The sequence below is a fragment of the Zingiber officinale genome, chromosome 2A (genome assembly GCF_018446385.1).
Source record: "Zingiber officinale cultivar Zhangliang chromosome 2A, Zo_v1.1, whole genome shotgun sequence".
NCBI lineage: Eukaryota > Viridiplantae > Streptophyta > Magnoliopsida > Zingiberales > Zingiberaceae > Zingiber > Zingiber officinale.
Window position 1 is genome coordinate 74,758,452 of NC_055988.1, and position 26,062 is coordinate 74,784,513.

At 37.6% G+C, this 26,062-nt stretch overlaps 1 protein-coding gene across 1 annotated transcript in view; it reads right to left on the reverse strand.

The window, feature by feature from the left end:
• Positions 1–16,816: 16,816 nt before the first annotated feature.
• Positions 16,817–26,062, reverse strand: part of LOC122043704 (cell division control protein 48 homolog D-like) — a 71,113-nt gene continuing 61,867 nt past the window's right edge. The window contains exon 3 of the mRNA XM_042604299.1: positions 16,817–16,925. Coding sequence (XP_042460233.1) covers positions 16,817–16,925 — 109 coding nt within the window. The remainder of the gene's footprint in view (positions 16,926–26,062) is intronic.

A 26,062-nucleotide genomic window follows, 5' to 3' on the forward strand; every position in this document is an offset into this window, starting at 1 on the left:
CGGAAGCATCGAGTGCTGAGCAAAAGTCCAGTCGATCTGGAGGATCGACTGGCAACAGGTAAATCTCCTGAGTGGAGTAGGTGAGGACGCGTTCCCCGTAGAGGGAACAGTAGGCGTCGGGTCGACCTAGGATTTCCGGTTGGAAATCCGAAGTCAGACTCGGACAGTCCGAAGACTGTCAATTCTTCTTTACGATGTTTTGTCTTATTCTAACACTGTCTTGCAGGGGATTTTGCTCGGACTAACCTTTGTTTGCAGGTGAGGAACCTGCTGGAAAAAGGCTGTCCGGGCGCCCGGGACCAAAGTTTATCCCCTGCGCGAAGTTGACACGTGGAGCATCCTGGTTGGTTGGCCACGTCACACTCCAGGCGCCCGGAAGGGATCCAGGTGCCCGGAACCTCATATAAAAGAAGGGTCGAGGTGCAGCACAAGAAAAACAACGAACTCCAAGCATTCATTACGCTACAAGCTGCTCTAGAAACACCCAGAAGTGCTGTTACAAGTCCCCGACAACCCTGAGCTTCAGATTCTACTACTTTACTGTTGTCGGTATAATTTGTTTTAGTTCTTTCAATTGTAATATCTTATTGTACATTTTACGAGCTTATAGTTGTTGCCCACGGAAAGCGATCAAGGATCGCGGGCCTTCGAGTAGGAGTCGCCTTAGGCTCCGAACGAAGTAAATCTCCTTGTCTCTCTGTGTTTGTCATTTCTTCATTCCGCTGCGCTTTTACTCATTTGTTTTACGAATCGAAAGAAATAGCCACGCACGCTATTCACCCCCCCTCTAGCGTGGTCTCGATCCAACAATTGGTATCAGAGCGGGGTCGTTTTGAATTGGTGCAACCACCTTTCAAAACAAATTTTTCTTTCGATTTTATATTTTTCGGAGTCAATTAGAATTTAGCCTTAAAGCTTTATTCTAATTCTTTTATCGAATCGGCTTTTGCCCGAAGTTGGTGCAACACCACTCGAGCTCGTTATTGTTACTATTCTTTATTCCCGCACTACTAATCCAAGACGTAGTCTTGGAACATATATTTTTGTTGTTTTTGTTGCATATTACAAATGGCTCAACAAGAGGGGTTCAGTACTGTTCGTCCCCCACTATTCTCCGGAGATGATTTCGGTTATTGGAAGGGAAGAATGGAGACGTATCTGAAGATTCAGTTCAAAACATGGATGATCATTAAGATGGGACTTCAGCTACCTTCCGATGACGACGGCAAACCAACCCCCTGCGAGAAGTGGGACGCCTCTCTAATCAAAAAGGTGGAAGCCGACGCCAAAGCTACCTGCACCCTCCAGTGCGGCCTTACCAAAGAAGAACTCAACAGAGTCGGCCCGTTCTCTTCCGCAAAGGAGCTCTGGGAAAAGCTAGTCGAACTCCACGAAGGCACTAACGACACCAAGGTAAGTAAAAGAGATCTTTTACTTAATAAATTATATAATCTAAAGATGCAGGAAGGAGAGACGGCAAGTTCTCTACATGCAAGAATCCAAGACATCCTCAATTCTCTTCACGGAATCGGACAGAAGATAGAGAATCGGGACGTCATAAGGTATGTTTTAAACTCATTTCCAAGGAACACATTGTGGGCATCAATGGTAGATGCCTACAAAGTTTCCAAGGACTTGTCTTCAATAAAATTAGACGAATTATTTTGTGAATTTGAACTTCATGAGCAGACTAATGCACAGCCAACCGAGAAAGGTATTGCGTTGGTTGCAGTTACAAGTCGAACACGGGAACCGAGATCACGACGAAGAACGGAACCAGAGTCGGAGGTTGAACCAGACTCAGACGATGAAGACATTGAAATTACAACCGAGCTGGTAAACCTCGTAAAGAAGCTCTACAAAACGAAGGGCTTCAACAAAAGAGATCTAAAAAAGGCAGTAAAAACAAAGGAAGGTTCACAGAACTCAAAGATGAAGTTTGAAGTTACATGCTACGGTTGCAACCAAGAAGGGCACATCAAATCCAACTGCCCTAACCTGAAGGAGGTCAAAAAGCAAAGAAGGAAAAAGGTCCTTAAGGCAACATGGGACGAATCTTCATCGGAGGACGACGACGACGAGCTCGAACAGACGAGTCTACTCGCATTAATGGCCCGGGACCAAATCGTCGAATCCGGAAGCGAGAGCGAGTCCGAGGCAGAGTCCGAGCAAAGCCACGGATCCGTATCCGTTTCCGAAGGACCAGACCCCGCTGTAAGTATCTCCCGGTTAAACATTTTAGTTAGTTATTTATTGCGTAAATTAGCTAAGTCAAACCTGAAAGTTAAGTCACTTCTAAAGGAAGTATCTGTCCTTAAAGAAGTGGCTGACACTAAAACCTTACCTGACCAGAGTCAGACTGAATTTCCAACTCAAGTTCATAAACTTGAGGAAGAAAATTCAAGTCTAAAAAATCAGGTTAAAGATTTAAAAACTACTTTAGAACGGTTTTCTTTGGGCTCTAAGAACTTGGACTTAATTCTTGGGACACAAAGGGCCATTTACAATAGAACTGGGCTAGGATATAAAAGTAAATATAAATCTTACTTATCCTTAATAAACAAACAAAGTAGTAACACAGTCCAAGCATGGGCCCCCAAGTCCAAATTGATCAATCAAGTTGGACTTGGTCAATACTGGGTCCCGAAAGATCAAATACACTACCTCGATAGACCATATCGAGGCTGTGATCCAGGGGGAGCAAAACGAAAAACGATATTAAAAATTAAACTATAAATTCAAAAATTAAATTAAAAAATTAAAATTTCAAAAACTAAATTCAAAAATCGAAATTAAATTATAAATTCAAAAACTAAATTCAAAATTCGAAATTAAATTCAAAAATTAAATTCAAAATTCGAAATTAAATTATAAATTCAAAAACTAAATTCAAAATTCGAAATTAAATTATTCAAAAACTAAATTCAAAATTCGAAATTAAATTATAAATTCAAAAACTAAATTCAAAATTCAAAATTAAATTATTCAAAAACTAAATTCAAAATTCGAAATTAAACTATAAATTCAAAAATCGAAATTAAATTATAAATTCAAAAACTAAATTCAAAATTCGAAATTAAATTCAAAAATTAGATTCAAAATTCGAAATTAAATTATAAATTCAAAAACTAAATTCAAAATTTGAAATTAAATTATAAATTAAAAAACTAAATTCAAAATTCGAAATTAAATTATAAATTCAAAAATTAAATTCAAAAATTAAAATTTTAAAAATTAAATTCAAAATTCGAAATTAAATTATTCAAAAACTAAATTCAAAATTCGAAATTAAATTATAAAATCAAATTAAAAGGAAGGCTCCAGATTATCTGGAACCTCCGAACTTAATATACCCGATAAGGGTAACCAAGAGTAGACCACCCGGCAGGGTAATTAAGGTTAGGTAAAATGGGCTAGGTTTAACTTGACCCACGGTACTGGTGAAATTTTTGGATGATAGTACGTTAGGGAAGCTTGGGCATCGCATGTCTAGGAAGATATGACTTCGACCTGGTGCATTTGGCCAAGTGGAACTGACCGAAGCTACCCTTAAATGGATCCTAACTAGTTAGACCAAGGATTAGTATTAAGTTCAGTGGGAAGGACTATTTGGAAAACCTCGAAGGCATGGTTACTTTAATGAGCTCCTTGTGACTCACCATAGCCCAGAAGTTTATCCAAAGAATGCTTACTTGTTGAACCCAAAGCTAAACCTGAATCTAACACAAAGTTAAACCAGACCTTTGAATTAAACAATAAATCATCTCACATCAATTATAGGATTCCCTGATTGACAATTTAGATCGGGTGAGATGACTAAGCAAACTAAATTTTAAATCTTACTTAAAGTTAAGTTAAACATCCTTCAAAATAATAATAATTCAAATATCTCCAACCTAAACAGTTTTAATCAAGTTAAATTAATAATAATAATAATAATGAAAAAAAAAACTAATTAAACTTTAACTCTTTTCAAAACAAGTAAAACAATATGACCAATTATTGTTAACTTAGCCCGGGTAAGATAAAATTCTAAGGAGTCCACTTCAGTCAAACTATATTTTTATCCATTAACAAGAAACCAATTCATTCACTTTATGTGTAGGAGTTGGATCAATGGATGTTGGATAGTGGATGCTCCAGACATATGACTGGAGATAAATTGAAGTTTTCAAAGCTCAAACGAAAAAATTTAGGATCGGTTGCATTCGGCAACAATGGTCAACTTAAAGTAATCGGAAGAGGTAATATCGAACTCAGCTCTGATTTTATTATTAAAAAAGTTCTATTAGTTGAAAATTTCAATTTCAACTTACTAAGTATAAGCCAATTGTGTGATAGCGGATACTTAGTCACTTTTGACAAAGCTAGATGTTTAGTCAAAAATATTGAAAATCCTGAAATCACACTTAAGGGACTTAGGAAAAATAATATATACTCAATCAATCTACCCACATCCTCAATAAAGTGTTTAATAACACAGGAAGAGGAAACTGACTTGTGGCACAGAAGACTGGGTCACACTCACACTAGACTCATTTCAAAAATGAGTCATAATGGTCTAGTTAGAGGTTTGCCCAAACTAAAATTCATTGAAAACTCAATCTGTAATGCTTGTCAACAAGGAAAACAAACTAAGTCAACACACAAATCAACAAATCTAGAAAGAACCAACTCCTTACTTGAGCTCCTTCACCTTGACCTATTTGATTCACATGGAGCCAAATCACTAAGCAAGAACCAGTATTGCTTAGTAATAATTGATGAATACTCTAGGTTTACATGGGTAAGATTCCTAAAAATAAAAGATGAAACCTATGAAATATTTAGTAATTTTTACAAACTAATAGAAAATGAAAAAGATACTAAAATTAAAAGAATAAGAAGTGATCACGGGGGAGAATTTGAAAATCATAGATTTACTCAATTTTGTAAAATAAATGGATACCTACATGAATTTTCATGTCCTAGAACCCCTCAGCAAAATGGTCTAGTGGAACGTAAAAATAGAACACTACAAGAAGCCGCTAGAACTATGTTAAATGAATATAATTTAAATCACCAATTTTGGGCTGAAGCAATAAATACTGCAAATCATATTCAAAACAGAATTTTAATCAACAAATTTCACAAGAAAACCCCTTATGAACTATATTATCATAAAATTCCTAACTTAAACTATTTAAAAATATTTGGGTGTAAAGTTCACATTTTAAATACTAAAGATTATTTAGGAAAATTCACACCCAAATCTAACCCAGGAATATTTTTAGGATACTCCTCAAATAGTAGAGCCTATAGAGTCTACAATCACAACACCCTAAAAGTTGAAGAAACAACTAATATAATATTTGATGAAGAAAATAATCTACCAAATATAAATGTGAATGTTGAACCAAGAAATATAGAAGATGATGAAATTCAACCAAATCTTAATAAACCAGAGGAACCAGCCCCTGACCCAATTATAAGACCAACTAGGGCCAGTACTTCTCATCCACGTGACCAAATTTTGGGTGATCCAAACCTAGGAGTCAGAACTAGATCTTCCTATAGAATCCATAGTCAGATTGCCCTAATTTCTAAAATCGAACCTAAAACAATAGAAGAAGCACTACCCGACCCAGACTGGATCATAGCTATGCAGGAGGAATTAGCCCAATTTGAGAGAAACCAAGTCTGGGACCTTGTACCTAAACCCATAGATAAATCAATAATAGACACCAAATGAGTTTTTAGAAATAAGTTGGATGATCAGGGTGATATCATAAGAAACAAAGCCAGACTAGTAGCCAAAGGGTTTAGTCAAGTTGAAGGATTAGACTATGATGAAACCTATGCACCGGTAGCTAGACTCGAATCCATTCGAATGCTATTAGCCTATGCAGCAAATAAAGGGTTTAAATTATACCAAATGGATGTTAAGTCAGCCTTTTTAAATGGTTTCATCAAAGAAGAGGTCTATGTAAGCCAACCCCCAGGATTTGAAGACTTAAACAATCCTACTCACGTATTTAAGTTAAAAAAAGCCTTGTATGGACTTAAACAAGCCCCTAGGGCATGGTATGAACGGTTGTCCAATCACTTAATTTCCAAAGGCTTCAACCAAGGTCAAATAGATCCAACTCTATTCGTAAAAACTGTAGAAAAAGACATCTTCATAGCCCAAATCTATGTTGATGATATAATTTTTGGATCTACTAACTCTAACTTTCTAAAAGAATTTGTTAAATTAATGGAAAGTGAATTTGAAATGAGTATGGTTGGTGAACTTAATTTTTTCTTAGGCTTACAAATAAAACAAACTAAAGATGGAATTTATATTTATCAAACTAAATATGCTAAGGAGTTAATTAAAAAATTCTGCATGGAGAATTCAAAGATAATAAATACTCCAATGGCAACCAACATCAATATTGACTCTGACCCAGTAGGAAAACCAGTAGACCCAAAATATTATAGAAGTGTAATAGGTAGTTTACTGTACCTAACTGCAAGCCGACCTGATATATTGTTTGCTGTATGTATGTGCGCAAGATACCAATCCTGTGTAAAAGAGTCACACTTAACCTATGTTAAAAGAATACTTAGGTACATTAAATGTACTCTAAATATAGGACTCTGGTACCCTAGAACTTGCACTCTTGACCTTCATGGCTATTCTGACTCAGATTACGCTGGATGCAAGTTAGATAGAAAAAGCACAAGTGGCAGTTGTCAATTTCTAGGGCAATGCCTTGTAAGTTGGTCAAGTAGAAAGCAACATTGTGTTGCTTTATCTACCACTGAAGCTGAATATATAGCCTTAGGTGAATGCGCATCTCAATTGCTATGGATGATGCATACTCTTAAAGACTATCAGCTAGACTATCATAAAACAAAAATTTCAATTGATAATATAAGCTCAATAAATCTAACAAAAAACCCAATTCATCACTCAAGGACTAAACATATAGAGGTGAAGCATCATTTTGTAAGGGATCATGTAGCTAAGGGTGATATTATACTCAACTATGTTGAGTCAAAATCAAACCTAGCTGGCATTTTCACAAAACCCTTACCTGAACTTGAGTTCAGCTCACTTAGAAGACAAATAGGTATGTGTTGGGTAGAATATACACTATAACTTTATACTCTTTACTTGTTTTTTAACTTCTAGGCAAAATTGATTTACCAAAATCCCCACTTTGCTAGACTTTCGAAAGTTGGATTTAGTCTAGGATTTTACCCCTAGAAATCATGTTCCCCCAGGACTCAGCCAGAGCATCTCACAAACACCTAGGTTTACCTTGATTGTGTTTGTAAAACATAGAACGGTGTGAGATGCATAGGGTACAGCCTGGACTTAAGAATGCTTATTTCTGTGCATCAATATGAGTCTGGGCATTAAATACATAATTAACAGTAATCAAATCAAGTCTTCCAGCCTTAGTCAAATCTAACTGGATCAATTGACTTGACTTGACTAACCAGGTGAACACTGTTGCCCTCTAGGCAATCAGCAAGTAGCTAAATGGTTAGACAGTTGGTGGAGGCAATATTAAAGTTTAAGCATGTTTGTACTTAAGAGCTCTGATACCTGATCAAAACCAAATCTTGACTCATGCTTGGACTTTAGAACACTGAAACCTTACTAAAACTAAATTAAGGTTATCTCTTCTCCTTTGCCTTAAGTATTCCTGAAATTTATCTCAAAAACATTCCTTAAGCAGTTTTATCAAAATTTTCTCCAAACTTGACTTTCAAATATCTTCTTCTTTGAATTTTTTTTTTAAATCCTTTTGAAAATTCATTAAGTTGTTAAAGCTTTAAAAATTATTTCACCTTGCAAATTTATTTGAAAATCTCTGAAGTTGAAACTTGTATTTTGAAAATTTTTCTATGAAAATTTTGGAAACCAATGTTTTTCTATAAACTCTATAGACTCAAAAAGAGCTCATGTTTTTTATGTCTATTCAAACAAAATAAATTCTAAGGTGTTGTCCTTCACTCTCCTTGCCTAAGTTAAAATATTTTTTAATTCTGTCTTGAAAAATTAAGTTTTTCAAAACCAGCTCATTTTTGATATATGGCAAAGGGGGAGAGTAGAGAAATTCAAAGTAGAGAAATTCAAAAAAGTTTACAAAAGGAAATCCTGTATTAAGGGGGAGCTTCACAAAAAGTTTACAAAAAGTTTAAGTGTTAGCTTAAGTTAGACGTTCGTTTGAATTTATATACTTAAGCTTGCTTAATATACTTATGCATCTGTTTTTTACTTAACTTTGAATTTGGGTTGCCATAATCAAAAAGGGGGAGATTGTTGGTGCGGGAAGCATTCGACGATCGAACCTGAGTTTTGATAATGGCAAAGGATTCAAAGTTAAGGGTTGTTGTAATCTAACATGGTTGAATGAGTATTTCAGGAAAGTCCTAGCTGTGGTTAGGCAAAGGGAAAAACCCTAGGGGGTGGTAACCCTATGCGGAAAGTCTTGGCAGGTCGATGGCTTCAGGCAAAAGTCCTATGGGGTGGTAACCCTAGGTGGAAAGTCCTGGTGTCGCGAACCAGGTGAAAGTCTGGACTAGCCGGGAAGCGGATGTCCAGCAGAAAGTCTGGAAGCATCGAGTGCTGAGCAAAAGTCCAGTCGATCTGGAGGATCGACTGGCAACAGGTAAATCTCCTGAGTGGAGTAGGTGAGGACGCGTTCCCCGTAGAGGGAACAGTAGGCGTCGGGTCGACCTAGGATTTCCGGTTGGAAATCCGAAGTCAGACTCGGATAGTCCGAAGACTGTCAATTCTTCTTTACGATGTTTTGTCTTATTCTAACACTGTCTTGCAGGGGATTTTTCTCGGACTAATCTTTGTTTGCAGGTGAGGAACCTGCTGGAAAAAGGCTGTCCGGGCGCCCGGGACCAAAGTTTATCCCCTGCGCGAAGTTGACACGTGGAGCATCCTGGTTGGTTGGCCACGTCACACTCCAGGCGCCCGGAAGGGATCCAGGCGCCCGGAACCTCATATAAAAGAAGGGTCGAGGTGCAGCACAAGAAAAACAACGAACTCCAAGCATTCATTACGCTACAAGCTGCTCTAGAAACACCCAGAAGTGCTGTTACAAGTCCCCGACAACCCTGAGCTTCAGATTCTACTACTTTACTGTTGTCGGTATAATTTGTTTTAGTTCTTTCAATTGTAATATCTTATTGTACATTTTACGAGCTTATAGTTGTTGCCCACGGAAAGCGATCAAGGATCGCGGGCCTTCGAGTAGGAGTCGCCTTAGGCTCCGAACGAAGTAAATCTCCTTGTCTCTCTGTGTTTGTCATTTCTTCATTCCGCTGCGCTTTTACTCATTTGTTTTACGAATCGAAAGAAATAGCCATGCACGCTATTCACCCCCCCCTCTAGCGTGGTCTCGATCCAACAGAAAGGTTTTTCATTTATAATAAAGAACAAATGTTATTGTTCAGTTTATTTAAATGATATGTTCTATTGTAGTGCACCTCTGATAAACAGACTCTATATTCTAGACCTTGAGAACCCTATCTATAACATAAGTACCAAGAGGTTCAAGTCAAATGACATGAACCAAACCTATCTCCGGCACTGTCGCATAGGTCATATAAATGACAAACGCTTATCCCAGCTCCATAAAGATGGTTTGCTGGACTCATTTGATTTTGAATCATATGAGATATGCGAGTCATGCCTTCTAAGCAAGATGACCAAGACTCCCTTTAGTGGACACAGTGAGAGAGTGACTGACTTGTTAGGTCTTATACATAGTGATGTATGTGACCCTTTCAATGTCACTGTTAGAGGTGGTTATAGGTACTTTATTACATTTACTGATGACTTTAGTAGATATGGTTATGTGTACTTGATGACACATAAGTCTGAATCCTTTGAAAAGTTCAAAGAATTCAAGAATGAAGTACAAAACCAGCTTGGCAAGAGTATTAAGATACTTCGATCAGATCGAGGTGGTGAATACCTTAGCCATGAGTTTCGTGACTATCTAGCTGAGTGTGGGATTCTATCCCAACTCACTCCTCTTGGAACACCACAGTGGAATGATGTATCCGAAAGGAGGAATCGTACATTATTAGATATGGTACGGTCTATGATGAGTCACACAAATCTTCCTACATTCCTTTGGGGCTATGCTCTAGACACAACAACCTTTATACTTAATCGAGTTCCATCCAAGGCTGTGATAAAGACACCATATAGGATATGGACTGAGAGAGATGCCCAGGTGTCTTTTATGAGGATTTGGGGTTGTGAGGCTTACGTTAGACGTCAAGTCTCGGACAAACTGGGACCCAAATACGATAAGTGCTATTTTATTGGATATCCCAAGGAAACTAAGGGATATTACTTCTATATTCCCAGTCAACATAAGGTAGTTGTGGCAAAGACTGGGATATTTCTAGAAAGGGATTTTGTTTCTAGAAAGACTAGTGGGAGTACGTTCGATCTTGAAGAAGTTCAAGATATGGATCATAACACTGAAGCCTCGATGGAAGTTGAACTGGAACCACAAAGTGTTGTGGATGATGTTGTTCCACAAGGAGTTGAGGAACCACAACCAGTTCAAGTAGACCTACCTCTTCGCAGATCTGATAGGGTACGTCGTCAGCCTGAGAGATACTCATTTCTCTTGTCTGACCATGATGACGTTGTGCTCATTAAGGATGAGCCTACCTCCTATCAGGAAGCTGTGATGAGACCAGATTCCGAGAAATAGCTAGAGGCCATGAGATCTGAGATGGAATTCATGTACACTAACCAAATATGGACTTTGGTTGATCCACCTAAAGGGGTCAAACCCATTGGGTGTAAGTGGGTCTTTAAGAAAAAGACTGACATGGATGGACTTATTTATAAGGGTCGCTTGGTAGCTAAAGGTTTCAAGCAAATTCATGGTATTGACTATGATGAAACTTTTTCTCTAGTAGCGATGTTTAAATCCATTCTCCAGTAGACTATGATTCATTGAGTCAATTTAAACCAATGAATAGAGATTCATTAAATTAAATTGATTTGAATCAAATGGTAGATTTGATCAACCATGGGAGATAAGAGGTCAAGTTTGACTTGACTTGAGAGGGAAGATGAACGGTCAAGTTTGACTTGACCAAATGCCACCTCATTTGTGACTTGGCATGGGCCGACCAATGATGGTGTTCCATATCATCAAGGTCACATCATTGTGTTTCATCTCATGAGGAAGACCAAGAGCCATGACTCTTGGTATTACATGGAGGTATAAAGCACAAAATAAAGTGGCCGACCACATTAGTGAAGCAAATCAAGGCTAATCAAAGCTTCTTCTTCCTCCTCTCTTCTTTCTTGTTCTCCCTCTCCTCCATTGCCGAAACCACTTAAGGGTGCTAGCACACTCTAAGTGGTTCTCTCCACCTTTTGTCCATGTGGATACGTGTAGAGGAGTGTACACTTGACACTCTACGAGATCCAGCAACCGTTTGGACGAGCGGGATAAGCGAAGGGCATCGCTACAAGGGTATACTTCTTTTTCATGTAGATCTAGTGTAGACAAACATGCACATGTACAATTTTATTTATCTTCGGACAGATCCGTGGCTAGCTTCGGGGTTTCCGCAATGCAAAAAGCGATTTTTGCGGCTCGAATTGCTAACAAAATTTTCATGAAAAAAATGAAATTGATTTAAGCAATAATAAATTATTTTCTATGGAAAGTTGTATTTTCTAAAAAATACTTAAAAATAGTTTCTAAAATAAAAAAAATCATGAAAATTTTTATGAGAATGTAATAGAGCAAGTGCTTTTGTAAAAAAAAAATAAATTTTCAAAAAATGAATCTTTAAAAACTTTTAATATTAAATATTAACATTTGGACAAATAATTTATAGAAAATTCAATAACGGTTAAAAAAATTTGAAACTATTTTTTTGGATAGAAAACATGATAAATTTTCACAAAAACATAAAGTTTACAAAAATCACACTGTGAAATATGTTTAAATTAAAAATTTTAATTTTTGTTAAAAAATTCATAAAACATAATTCAACAGTAAAAAAATTTTAAAATTTTTATACTGATAATTAATGAAACTCTCTCTCTTGAAAAAATTAATATCAAATTAATTTCAAAGAGAAATTATACAAAAAAAAATTTAGAAAATTTTAAGCAAAAATTATGAATTCAAATTTAAAATAAAGCATGTATAATAATTTTTAATTTAAGAATGATTTTGGAACCAATATAGGTTCCTATCTATTAGATTAATTAGAAATTTTTTCATAATATAGTTTGGTGATAATTTTCTAATTTGACCCTTATGATATGTAAAATGTCAATTAAGTCCTTGATAATTTCTAATTTGTTGAACATATGAACATTCATAATTCTTCAAATTTTCTATTTCTACTTTCAATTTTTCATTTCCAATTTTTATCTTGTCGAAATCTTTTAATCGACAAGATATTGCTAAGGTTATTTTTAATTCCTCATTTTCCTTTTTAAATTTCCATTTTCAATTTCTAATTTACAAGAATTTTTTGATGATATTTTTATAAATTTAAATAACTTATCACTTACCATGTCGATCTCATTATTTTATGCTCCCCCGTAGTGCTGCTTTCTTCTGGCATTGCTCACTCTTCATTGATACTCTCGATGCTCATCTCGGATGAGCTTGCTTCTTCATCTTCTTTATGACTTGCCATCAGCGCAAGTTCGACGTAGACTTCAATTTCTAACTCTGGCATTTCATCCCACATCGCTTTGAGGTTCTTGTGCTTCTTTAGGGTCAGCCTTTTGTCCTTGTCTTTATCTTTGTTCTTCAGTTTTGTGAAGTTATCTTTGACGTGCCCTTCTTCATTGCAGTGATAACATCTCACTCTCCTTTTTCTTCTTTTGACCTGCACTTGATTGAATTTATTAACTTTAAAGAATTTTTTAAACATCCTTACCATAAATGTTGTTTCATCATCATCGAGAGAAGTTTCAAACTCTGGTTCATCTATTTTTACCTCTAAGGCTATATTATATTTGGACTCCTTTTTTAGATTTGCACATCTAGTTTCATGTATTTCAAATGTAGAAAATAATTCCTTTACATTACTTAACTCCAGGCGCCTAGAGATGTAATATACATCTACTAGGGTTGACCGTTCAGGTGTTCTAGGGAAAGCGTTAAGCACATACCTTAGCGAATTTTAGTTGGTTACCTTTTCTCCTAGATTCGTGAGTTCGGTGACCAGCTCTTTTAGTTTGGCATGCAGTTGAGGAACTGTTTCACCTTCCTTTAGTCACATATTTGTCATTTGGTTCCGAAGTAGATCTCTCCTTGCGAGCTTGGCCTTGGATGATCCTTCATGAAGCTCTAGGAATTTTTTCTAGAGGTCTTTTGTAGACTCATAGACTCTAATTCGATTTACCTCTTGTGGTGGCAGTGCTTAGCAGATGAAATTCGACTTGTTCCTTCTTCGTCCAGTATTCTTCTTTTTTCAACTCACTGTTGTTATCGATAAGTACTGCAAAACTATTTTTCAAAATTAAAAATATATCAAAATTAGTTTTAAAATATACCTTCATTTTTTTCTTCCAGTGTGAGGTCTCCTTTGAACTTCAACAGGTGGATGCTTGTTCCAGCTATCTTCTTTGCTTCAGTTGGCAGTTAGTGTTGGACCCCATGGTTATTTTGATGTGATCAACCAAGTTAGGTTGGGTGTTGTTTTGTTTTAATTCCTGTGTCTAAATGTGCAGGAGCTTAGGGATGCAGGAAGTCGAGCGGAAGATGCAGCTGGCGAGAAGGACGACACAGGAAGGGAGCCGACGGCTCGGTGCATCTGAGGGACGAAAGAGCTGCAGAAGAGTACACCGGTGGACGAGAAGAACATATGCGACGTTCGAGGGATGAGAATCCAGAGCAGAAACTTGCTCAAGGAGAAGGCCAGAAATTAGGTTCGGGTGAGCCCTATTTTGGTTGGTCGTAATCACCCAAGCGATCGGAGCTTTGGAAGAAGAAAAGGAGTGAAAAGAAGCTGGAGCTATTTATACGCTGTAGTATTGAGGGCGCCCTCCATGGCGTTGAGGGCGCCCTCAACACAGTCAAAGTGACCGTTTCACATTTGGATAAAACTTTATCCAAATGCCATGCTGGAAGCGCCCTCCATGCTTATGGGAGGCACCCTCAAGTCGAAGATAGAGTTTCCAGGCCCTATAAAAAGGGCTCTGGAGCTAGGAAATTAATCATAAACTATTGTATTCAATTTCTAGCAACTGTTAAACTTTCATTGTGTGTAAAAGGCTTCTCCACCTTCAGAGAAGGAGATTCTTTCTAAGCTTTGCAACCGCCTTGAATTAACAACCACATAGGTTGTAACTAACTCAATCCCTGAGTCTCTTATTTAATTATGCTCTTTTATTTTTTATTTATTGTTGCACTTTAAGAGTTGAAAGAACGAGGAGGGTATTTTTTTGTTTCAAGCAATTCATCCCTTCCCTCTTGCCGACTTGCTGCACCAACAAGTGGTATCAGAGCCCAACAGCCTCAAAAGGACTAACCATCGTCTGAAGCAACAAAGATCAAGACGATGGTCGGTGCAAGAATTCACCCCCCAAAATTCGACGAAGACTTCGCTGCATGGAAACCTCGAATGGAGGTATTTTTTAAAATGAATTTCGATATTCTATTAAAAATGAAATATGGTTTTGTAGCACCTATGGATCAAAAAGGTGCCAAGAAAGAAGAATATCAGTGGACGAAGAAAGAGCAAGCCGATTTCGTGGTGAACGGGAAGGCAGAATTCCATTTGCTCAACGTCCTTCCGCCCCAGGAGGTCAACCGAATCGGCATCTATGTCTCCACCAAAGATCTCTGGGAGAAGTTCCTGGAGCTCCACGAAGGTACTTCAGAAGCGAAGTTAGCAAGGCGGTACATCCTCCGAACTCAGCTAACAAATCTCCGGATGAACAATGGAGAAAAGGTAGCGCAACACCAAGCACGAATCAAGTAGTTGATAACTCAGCTAAACAATCTCGGAGAATCGGTAACAAACTGAGATTCGATTTGGTATGCACTCAACGCCTTCCCAAGAACATCAGAATGAGCGTCCTTAGTAGATGCATACTACATCTCTAAGGACTTTGAGGTAAGTACGCTAGAAAATCTATTTTCTACCTTCGAACTTCACGAATCTCGAATTACAAATTCAAAAGACATAGAAAAGACAAGTCTCAACGTTGCCCTTAAGGCAAGGATGGAAGATCAAGAGTCTGAGACATCCATCGATGAAGACGAAATGACTCTACTGGTAAAAAGGTTCAATAAATTTCTTAAGTCTAATAAGTTTAAATCGCAGTCAAGAAGGCATCATCGAAACAAAAGAACTGTCCAATGCTACAACTGCAATGAAGAAGGGCACATCAAGGACGACTGCCCAAAATTGAAGGAAAGGGACAAGCACAAAAAACCAACTTCCTCCAAATACAAGACCATGAAGGCCACTTGGGATGAATCTTCATCCTCTGATTTCGAGGTAGCAACCTTCTCGGGACTAACGCTAATTGCTAACCATCTAGAAGAAGATGAGACTAGCTTAGAGATGAGCATAGATGAAGGGGGAGGATCCGAAGAAGAAAGTTACGATGAAGGGGGAGCATCAAAAATTGAGGTAAGTGAGGTGCGTGCTCTAACCCCCAAACAGTCTTTTCGTTTGATCAAAGTTCTTACAAAAGACTTAGTGAAATCAGAAAAATAGATTGCTGAGTTAAACAGAATATTAGATAACCTGAAATCAGAGAATAAAAAATTAAAATTGTAAATTAAAATTTTGAAATCAGATACATGTTGTCAAAAACCAAATATTTTTCAAAAGTCTAACCTTAAGATTTATGAAAAATTAAACTGGTACATTAAAAAACATCAAGGACAACTTAGAAGAATACTTAAAGGATATGTCCCCCCTAGATATCTAACTAACCCAGTAGGAAGGAACTTCTATTGGGTTCCAAAATTCTATCTAGATTAAAACCTTCTATTAATCAAGGCTTTCAGAAGAAATTAAATGTTTCAATTCTTTAAAAGGCTTTGTCTAGAAGTAGTTGATGATCCAATAACTAAGAAGGCCTAGTGCCTCGACACAGGCTGGAAGCCGATTATCGAATTAAATGTTTAATTGACAAACTGACAAGCAATTAAGATAATGCTTTTAAATTCTTGTCAACTATTTAAGCGTTTCAAGTTTTTTTTAAAATTTTTATGTATACCCTATTTTTGATGTGATCAAAGGGGGAGAGATAAGTACAAGTTTAGGGGGAGTTAGAATATTTTGTCAAATTATTTTCTTTTATTAGTATTGTAATTTCTTTTTTTGCAAACGTTATGCTTGAAATGATGTTAGTTCTGTAATTTCTTTAAATTACTTGTTTGTTTTATCTTAACTTGAACTTGGGTTGATGCAAATCAAAAAGGGAGAGATTATTGGACCTCATAGTTGTTTTGATGTGATCAACCAAGTTAGGTTGGGTCCTATTTTATTTTAATCCCTGTGTCTAAGTGTGTAAGAGATTAGGAACGCAGGAAGTTGAGCGGAAGAAGCAGCTGACAAAAAGGACGACACGGGAAGGGAGCTAATGGGCTCGGTGCATCCGAGGGACGAAAGAGCTGCGGAAGAGTATACCGGTGGACGAGAAGAACGTATGTGATGTTCGAGGGAGGAAAAGCTGGAGCGGAAGCCTACTCGAGGAGAAGGCCGAAAATTGGGTTCGGGTGAGCCCTATTTCGGTTAGCCACAATCACCCAAGCGATCGGAGCTTCAGAAGAAGAAAATGAGTGAAAAGAAGTTGGAACTATTTATACGCTGCATCATTGAGGGCGTCCTCCATGGCGTTGAGCGCACCCTCTACTTTGAGGGTGCCCTCCATGGCGTTGAGGGTGCCCTCAATGTAGTCAAAGTGACTGTTTCGTATTTAGATAAAACTTTATTTAAATGTCACACTGGAGGCGCCCTCCATGCTTATGGGAGGCACCCTCAAGCCGAAGATAGAATTTCCAGGCCATATAAAAAGGGCCCTAGAGCTAGAAAATTAATCATAAACTCTTGTATTCAATTCCTAGCAATTGTTAAGCTTTCATTGTGTGTAAAAGGCTTCTCCGCCTTCAGAGAAGGAGATTCTTTCTGAGCTTTGCAACCGCCTTGGATTAACAACCACCTAGGTTGTAACCAAGTCAATCCCTGAGTCTCTTCTTTAATTCTGCTCTTTTATTTTTTATTTATTGTTGCACTTTAAGAGTTGAAAGAACGAGGAGGATATTTTTTTTTTATTTCAGGCAATTCACCCCTTCCCTCTTGCCGACCCACTGCGCCAACAGTTAGTGCTTCTGAGGCAACCTTGCTCTGATACTACTTGTTGGTCCCTTACGACCGACAAGAGTGGGTGAATTGCCATGTAAAAAAACAAAATACCTTTCTAAACTTGATCGGGCGTTAAAACAATTACACACTTAAAGAAATATTACAGAATAAAAGAGAAGTATGAGACAATCAATTTACTTGGTTGATAATCAGAGGATTGCTACTCCAAGGAAAATGAGCTTACTATGATGATCTCCTTCTCGAATGAAATGTCGGAGGTGGAGAAGCCTCGTACATGAAAATTAAGCTCATAAATGAAAAATAGAAAGAGAATTGAACTACAGAGTGTGTTATATGAAAAGGAGAAGACCAGGGCTCTATTTATAGTCCACTGGTCGAAAAATGACCGTTTGCTGAGGTGGCACGGTCCCGGTACCCCCAGTATGGCAACTTTTATCGTCTCGCAAATGGCTATGCGACAGAGTTGGGACAAAACTTTATCCCAATCCGAGCGCCTAGACCCGCTCCGAGCGACCGAACCCCTGCTGATGTCAATCCATAATGTTGCAGAGTCAAGGCACCCTGTTTAGACCAAACTAGTCTGCTCTGGCTATACTAGAGTCAACTTTATGTTGACTTTTTGTCTGCATCTTCCACTTTAGCTTCGCTCGCTTGGGTGATTTTGGCCATCCGGAATAGAGCTCAACTGAACTCATTTTCTGGCCTTCTTAAGCAACCTTTCGCTCCGGCTTCTCGTCCTTCAGAAACACCACGTGTTTTGTTTTTGTTCGCCAACGTACTCTTCCGCAGTACCTCGTCCCTCGGATGCACTGAGACTGTCGACTCTCTCCCATGCCATCCTTCTCACTAGCTGCATCTTTCGCTCGTCTTCCTGTGCTCCTAAGTTTCTACACACTTTGACATAAGTCATCAAAAGATAACAGGGTTGATCACATCAAAACTATCACAGAGTACTTATAGAGAATTGTATCCAATTTAAGCAATATGATACTCAAAATTTATGAGGTTGAATAAAATTAGGTTTGTCAACAATATAGGAGTTTAGTTTTTTGGTTGGGCTTATGTTATTTAGAGACGAATTGATGGCAAATTTTTATTATTTAGTTCTTGAATAGAAAAATTCTTAAATCATTAGGAAATCTCTAGAAAAAAATCTTAAATTGTATATGAATAAAGTTTTGATCTTCAGTTTTTATATGATTGAATTGAATGTTATATTTTTATGGATTAGGTTAAAATGGATTCGGGAAGTGGACCTTGTAACCTTGCATTTTTGGATAGTTGTAAGTGCAAGCTAGTTGTTTGTGATTTCAATTTTCAATGGTTGTAGTTTGATGGATATATATGCGAGTCTTGGCAAAAAAAAAAAAAAGTGCGGAGATTACTCCTGAATATATGATTCTACAATGCCTAGCTCCGTAACATAAGATGTATATAACTTTAAACAATGATGATGATGTGCTCAACAAGATACATTTTTATATGTGTATGAAGCTAAGCATGATCGATTTGAGGGTAGAGAGCTGAAATGAACATGTCGATGGCAACTTAAATTTGGGGAGGTAACATATATTATATCCCTCTTCATATTATGGTTTTGATAATATTATATGTTACATTTAGTATAAGTGCATATGATATAGTTAAGTTGACACTATTAATTGTATCAAACTGGTAAGGGTTGAGGAGGAACAAATACAGTCAAGAAATGCTGAGGAGATCGAATAAGCCCTGTTGTCAAATACTATAGATGCTTAAATTAACTACATCCATGGCAAAGGGAAAAATTTTAATGATGTTGCTGATTTTAGAAGATGTGTTAAAAACTATGCTGTTGCCACAAGACGTTCATTTTTTATAAAAAAATGACCGCAAGAAGGTAATTGCTATTTGTAGTGAAAGGAGTTGTGGATTGAGAATTTATACTTCAAAATATAAAATAGATAGCATATTTGCGATCCAAAAATGCAACCTGCGACATACATGTGGTGAGAACAATCTGCGTAGTAGAGGACATTCTAAAACTGATGCAACTTGGATTGCTAATGTGGTGAAAGATAAATTGAGAGGAGAGCCCTCTTATCGTCCTTGTACAATTCAGAAAGACTTGTAAGTAAAGTGAGACTACCATAAAGTGTGGAAAGGTAAGGAGTTAGCGATGCATGATATTCATGGCACAGAGAAGGGATGCTACGATAGGCTTAGATGGTATTGTCATGCTATTCGAGAAACAAATCCTGGCAGTGTTGATGAGTGCGAAATTGATCTCGTAACATCTAAATTCAAATGGTTATTCATTTATTTTCGTGCATGTTGTTAGTACCCCAAGGAAGTTTTGATGTGATCAACCAAGTTATGTTAGGTCTCATTGATTATTAACCCTATGTCTAAGTGTGGAGGAACTTAGGAGCACAGGAAGTCGAGAGAAAGACGCAACTAGCGAGAATGACGACATGGGAGAGAGCCGACGAGCTCGATGTGTCACACCCCCAAAGGAGTCCCTACCGAAAAATTTCTGTAGCATTTCCCCTGTACCGGTGACAATCTGAGGCATACATACACACAAAATACATCAGCCACATACGACTGGAATATACACACAACCACGCAGTTAATAATGCAGCCCACACGACTGAAACATAGCATAACCACGCAGTTAATAATGCAACCCACTCGGCTTAAACATAGCACAGCAAAAATCATAAAATAATGAACATGAAATGAACAAAACAACTCACTGCGAGCCGGCTCGGCTTGACACTTCATCACCCAACCAAATACAAGATACCACAAAACAAAACTCCATATAAAAGAATACACAAATACAAGAACAAGTACAAAACCAACAATACAAAAGGAAACACTAACGAAAGGAGAAGCTCAATGTGACGTGGGACTGGCGGACAGGATCTCCAGGCGACTCCATAAATCCTTTACCTGCTACCTAGCGAAATAAACCAGTTTACGAGGTGGTGAGTAATAAGACTCAGCGGGTAAGAAACAGATAGTGTATGAACATAATAAAGGACTAGAGATACAAAGGTATACAGTCTCGTAGAGAAAATAACAGATACAACAGTGATATCATAATAAGTGTCTATACCTGAAACCATATCCTAGGCTAGTAATAGAAGGTCAGGTGTAGCAAAGTCCTGCTACAATACTGCTCATAACTACATGGGTAACATGTGAGGTATATACATATTACCAATAAGCAAACCAGTGTCTAAACCCATACCTCAGGTATATATCTCAACCTATGTGAGCATATCAGCATAAGTAAGCAACAACAATATAAATAAGCAATAGCAGCATAAGTAAGCAATAACAGCATAAGTAAGCAACAACAATATAAATAAGCAATAGCAGCATAAGTAAGCAATAACAGCATAAGTAAGCAATAACAGCATAAGTAAGCAACAACATCAACAGTATAATAATAACAGTGTATGCACGGATGGTCACTCCCGCCCACCCCCTTACCATGACCCCTATATGGTCGATAGGCCGGGACAATGACAGACTGTACATCACTTCAGCTACCACTACTCTTGAGTGGCTGAGGGGACAATTACATAGTAGCTAACTAGCTACGTCTACAGTGGGGGCCCCTATTGCTCGTAACTCCAACTATCACTACCCATGAGTAAGCGAGTGGGAGCACGTCAGGACAAGCGGCACACTCCAGCTACCACTACCCATGAGTGGTCGAGCGTGCGACCCTGGCCAACGACCCTCTCAACCACAAGGGAGACATGGTCACCGGCATGCATGCAATGACATGATGCAAAAAATGGAGCAGTCATCATATATATATAAACAGAAACAGGTATGCTACATGAAGCCAGCATGCTCAATAAGAAACATGAATAAATAGTAGTCAAAGCAAGTAAACATGATATCTGGTATCTATATATCCAGTATCTAGTATCTGGTGTCTGGTATCTGCTAAATATCATAGATAGCAATGAGAGACTGTATAGATAAAAAAACGAGTGGCTCAAAGATTGAGTGGAAGTATCAAACGCAGGAAAAATAAGAGTGGAGTCAAGATGAATACAGTAACTATCTGAACATATAGCTCATGCACCAAGATCAATGTGCTAAAGAGATAAAGCAAGAAATACCCGCCTTTATACGTAGATCATGTCAAGTAGTCTCGCGTCTAGACGCTCGTCTCGAATCAACGTCCTGCAAATAATATGAGATATGATTTAGCTAATCACATATACAACAACTAGCTAAACCCCAAAACTCAATCATAATTCGATTAGGTAATTGTTTAATTCCACCTAATCATCCAAATCCAACTAGATGATAAGCTCATCTTTAATCCACCAATCAATTCAAGATCTACTCAAATTCGCATACCACAACAGAATAATCCAACGCATCAACTACCAAGCATTATGAACCCAACATACATAGTTCATCCACATAATCAATTATTAGCTATCCATCCGCTAACTAATCTAACTCATTAATCAATCTCCACTAATCTTCACACCAAATGAAATCCAATAAGCAATAAAATTAACTCTAAAACTCACCTAGATTTGGATGCCCCACTATCGAACTCTCAGCCGAAGAACCTGCTATCAAAATCATGGCCGGAGCTAGGTTGAAATGTTGATCTCCCAATTCGGTAAACCTAAATCACAAACAACACATTCACATCCAAGCATTAGACTAAATCCTTAACCCATAGCCTAATTCCAACATCTTACCCTTATGATGAGGTCTCCCCCTATTGGCTCACGGCTGGGAAGAGTGGTTGCTGGATGTTAGTGTTGGTGCGGTTAGCACTAACAGTCTAACCCAGGTTTTGATGAATGACAAAATAGGTTAAGTTAGTTTTGTTGTTGATGTAACACTCTGACTGAGTGTGCAGGAGAAGCCCAGACAGGTCGACGGGCTGACCTGATGTCTGGCACAAAGCCTAGCTAGGTTGATGGGCTGACCGGATAGATGACACTAAGTCCAAACGGGTCGACAGGCTGACCAGACATTTGGCACGAAGTCCAGCTAGGTCGACGGGCTGACCGGATAGCTGGCACAAAGTCCAGACGGGTCGAAGGGCTGACCTGACATCTGGCAGGTAAGTAAAGGTAAGTCACTGAAGGGGAATGACTGTGAGGATGCGTTCCCAAGAAGGGAACTTAGGTGCCGATCCAACTTAGAACCATTTCGGAACTCTAAGTCGAGATCTTAACTAGATTCCGGTCTCGGAGAGATGGAATCTAATTAACACTATGTCTATTTATTATAACTGTGTTAATAATTTGTTTTGCAGGAGATATAAGTGCCTCGGACTAATGTTTTCTTGCAGGAAGGAAGCTGCAGGAAATCAAGGTCCGGGCGCCCGGAGGTGAAAACTTATCCCCAACGTCGCTGTGCCACGTGGAGTTCATTGGTTGGATGGGCTACGTCATGGTCAAGGCACCCTGAAGGTTCCAGGTGCCCCGAACCTCTTATATAAGGAGGGTCAAGGCTGAAGCTCCAACAACAACTCAGAATCTACTCTTTTGTGCTCCTGTGACGCTGCGAAAGTTCTCCGACAAAATTCTTTCTTTTGCTATCTTATTTTCATAATTGCTAGTATTTTCTTTCTAGCATTTTTGTACTTAATCTTTGTAATCAATATTTGAATTGCTAGTGGATTGCCCAACAAAAGCACCCTTGTGTGCGGGCCTTGGAGTAGGAGTTGATAAATGCTCCGAACCAAGTAAATCAACTTTATTAGCCGTGCTCTCTCTTTTTGTTTTCCGCTGCGTACTCATACTCAAAATTTTTTTTCGATATTCACCTCCCCTCTATCGACTTTCACGATCCAACAAGTGGTATCAGAGCAAGTATCGCTCTGATTTGGTGCAACCACCAATCAGACAAGGGGGTGAAACTTTCCTTTTACTCATTTTTCGGTTTTTAATTTTTCGCATAATTCCAAACTAGTATTATTACCTTTTTGGAAGTATTTTTCATTGCAATTAAATCTAAATTGGTGCATCACCAATTTAGTTCTTTTTATTATTCTTAATTCCTACCGCACTGCTAATCCAAGACCAAGTCTTGGGACCTCTCTTGTCTATTTGTTTGATTGTGTGCAGATTAAAATGTCTCAGAGTGAAGGCTTTAGCACGGTACATCGTCCCCTATTCAACGGAGACTATTTTCCGTACTGGAAGGTAAAGATGGAAGTCTACCTGAAGACGGACTTCGACCAATGGCTCAGCGTCACAAAAGCCTACAGAGCACCAGTTGACACCTTCGGAAATCTACTTGATCCGGAACAATGGACTTCGGACATAAAGAAGAAAGCATCGACGGAGAACAAGGCAATCAACACGCTACAATACGGACTGACAATGGAAGAGCTGAACCGGGTAGGACCGCACCAGAACGCGAAAGAACTTTGGGACAAGTTGATCGATCTGCACGAAGGAACCAACGACGCTAAGGTAACGAAACGAGATTTGCTATTAAATAGAATTTTTAATATAAAAATGCAGGAAGGAGAAACGGCGAGTCAGCTTCACGCGAGGATCAAGGACATCCACAACGGGCTCCACGCAATAGGCCACCAGATGGAAAACCAAGATCTGATAAGGTACGTGTTAAATGCTTTTCCACGTAACTCTCTGTGGGCATCCATCGTGGATGACTACAAAATTTCAAAAAATCTGTTTAAATTAAAACTTGACGAACTATTTTGTGAATTAGAGTTACATGAGCAGACTAACACTAGATACGAGAAAGGCATTGCTCTGCTTGCAGGTTCCTCCAAGGAAATAACAAAGAACAAGCCTGAACCCAAACATGAATCTGACCAGGATCCTGAAGACGAAGAGTACCTGATGAACTTGGTAAGGAAACTGTTCACCAGGAGGAAGAAGAGCTTCAGCAAGAAGGACCTGCAGAAGATCAACACTCCAACCGAACCAAGAAATGTGACGTGCTTTGGATGCAACAAAAAAGGGCACTACAAGAACGAGTGCCCGAGATCGAAGAACGACAAAACGAAGATGACCAAAATGACTCTCAAAGCGACGTGGGACGACTCGTCTTCGGAAGAATCGGAGGACGAAGATCAGAAGAACCAGAGTTACCTCGCGCTGATGGCTCGCGAAGCAGAATCGGAGGACGAATTGGAAGACGGGTCTGAACCCGAATCAAGTCACGAGTCCGTACTCATTTCCGAAGGTCCCGAAGAGGTATGCCTAAATTTAAATAGAAAGTTTTTTAAAATTATTTCTTGTTTAAATAGTAAATTAGTTAAATCAGAAAACGAAAACAAATTGCTCCTTGAGGAGAATCAAAACCTCGAGGAACAAATTACAAAAAATAATCCAACTCAAGATCTAACACTTGAGGAGGAGAATTTATCACTAAAATTAGAAATTAACAAATTAAAAGATATGTTAGAAAAATTTACAACAAGATCTAAGAACTTAGATCTAATCTTAAATAACCAAAAAGTAATTTACAATAAAACCGGACTTGGCTATAAGTCAAGCTCAAGTAAAACATTTAAATCATTAATAACCCAACACAAACCAACAAGTAAAGCTTGGGTTCCGAAAGCATGTTTAACCACGCAAGTAGGACTTAATCAATAATACTACATACCCAAAGATAAAATATATTATGTAAAGTCAAATAAATTAAATAAAAAACCAGAATACAAACCTAGACCAAAAAATTCAAAATCTGAATATTTTAAAACTCACCAAAACTTAGACTATCATCAAGTAAATTATAACTATAAAAGAAATAGACATAAACCTAAAACGAAAAAGTAAATTAAAGGCCAATAATCCAGGGGGAGGCTCTAGAATAGCTGGCGCCTCCAAAACTAACCTACCCGGAAGGGTAACCTGAACTAATCTACCCGGCAGGGTACTTAGGACTAATTAAAGAGGGGTTCAAGTTTAACTTGAAAAATGGTACCGGTGAAATTTTGGATGATAGTACATTAGGGAAGCTTAGTCTATGCATGTCTAGAAAGATATGGCTTCAACCTGATACATTTGGTTAAGTGGAACTAACCGAAACTACCCTTTATGGATCATAACCAGTTAGACCAAAGTTTTGTATTAAGTTCAGTGGATAGAACATATTTGAAAAACCTCAAAGGCATGGTTACTCTAATGATGCCCAGGTGACTCACCATAGCCCAAAAGTTTATCCAAAAAATATCTGTTTGTTGAGCCCAAAGCTAAATCTGAATCTAATACAAAGTTAAAACAAATCCTAAAAATTGAATCTAATTCATCTCACAAAATTATAGGTTTCCCTGTTTGAAAATTTAGATCGGGTGAGATAACTAAGTAATTAAATTAAATTAAATTCAAACTAAATTAAATTAAATTAAATTAAATTAAATTAAATTAAATTAAATTAAATTCAAATTAAATTAAATTAAATCAAATTAATTAAAATTAAATTAAATTCACATTAAATTAAATTAAAATTAAGTTAAATTAAATTAAATTAAATTAAAAATTAAATTAAATTAAATTAAATTAAAAATTAAATTAAATTAAATTAAAAATTAAATTAAATTAAATTAAAAATTAAATTAAATTAATTTAAAAGTATTTTAACTTTAAATTAATTTAAAATTAAAAACTAAAAATCTTTTTTAAATTAATTTTTTTTTTAAAGTTTTACTTAATATTTTTGAATCCGTTTAACATAAAATTTTAGAATACTTTTAACT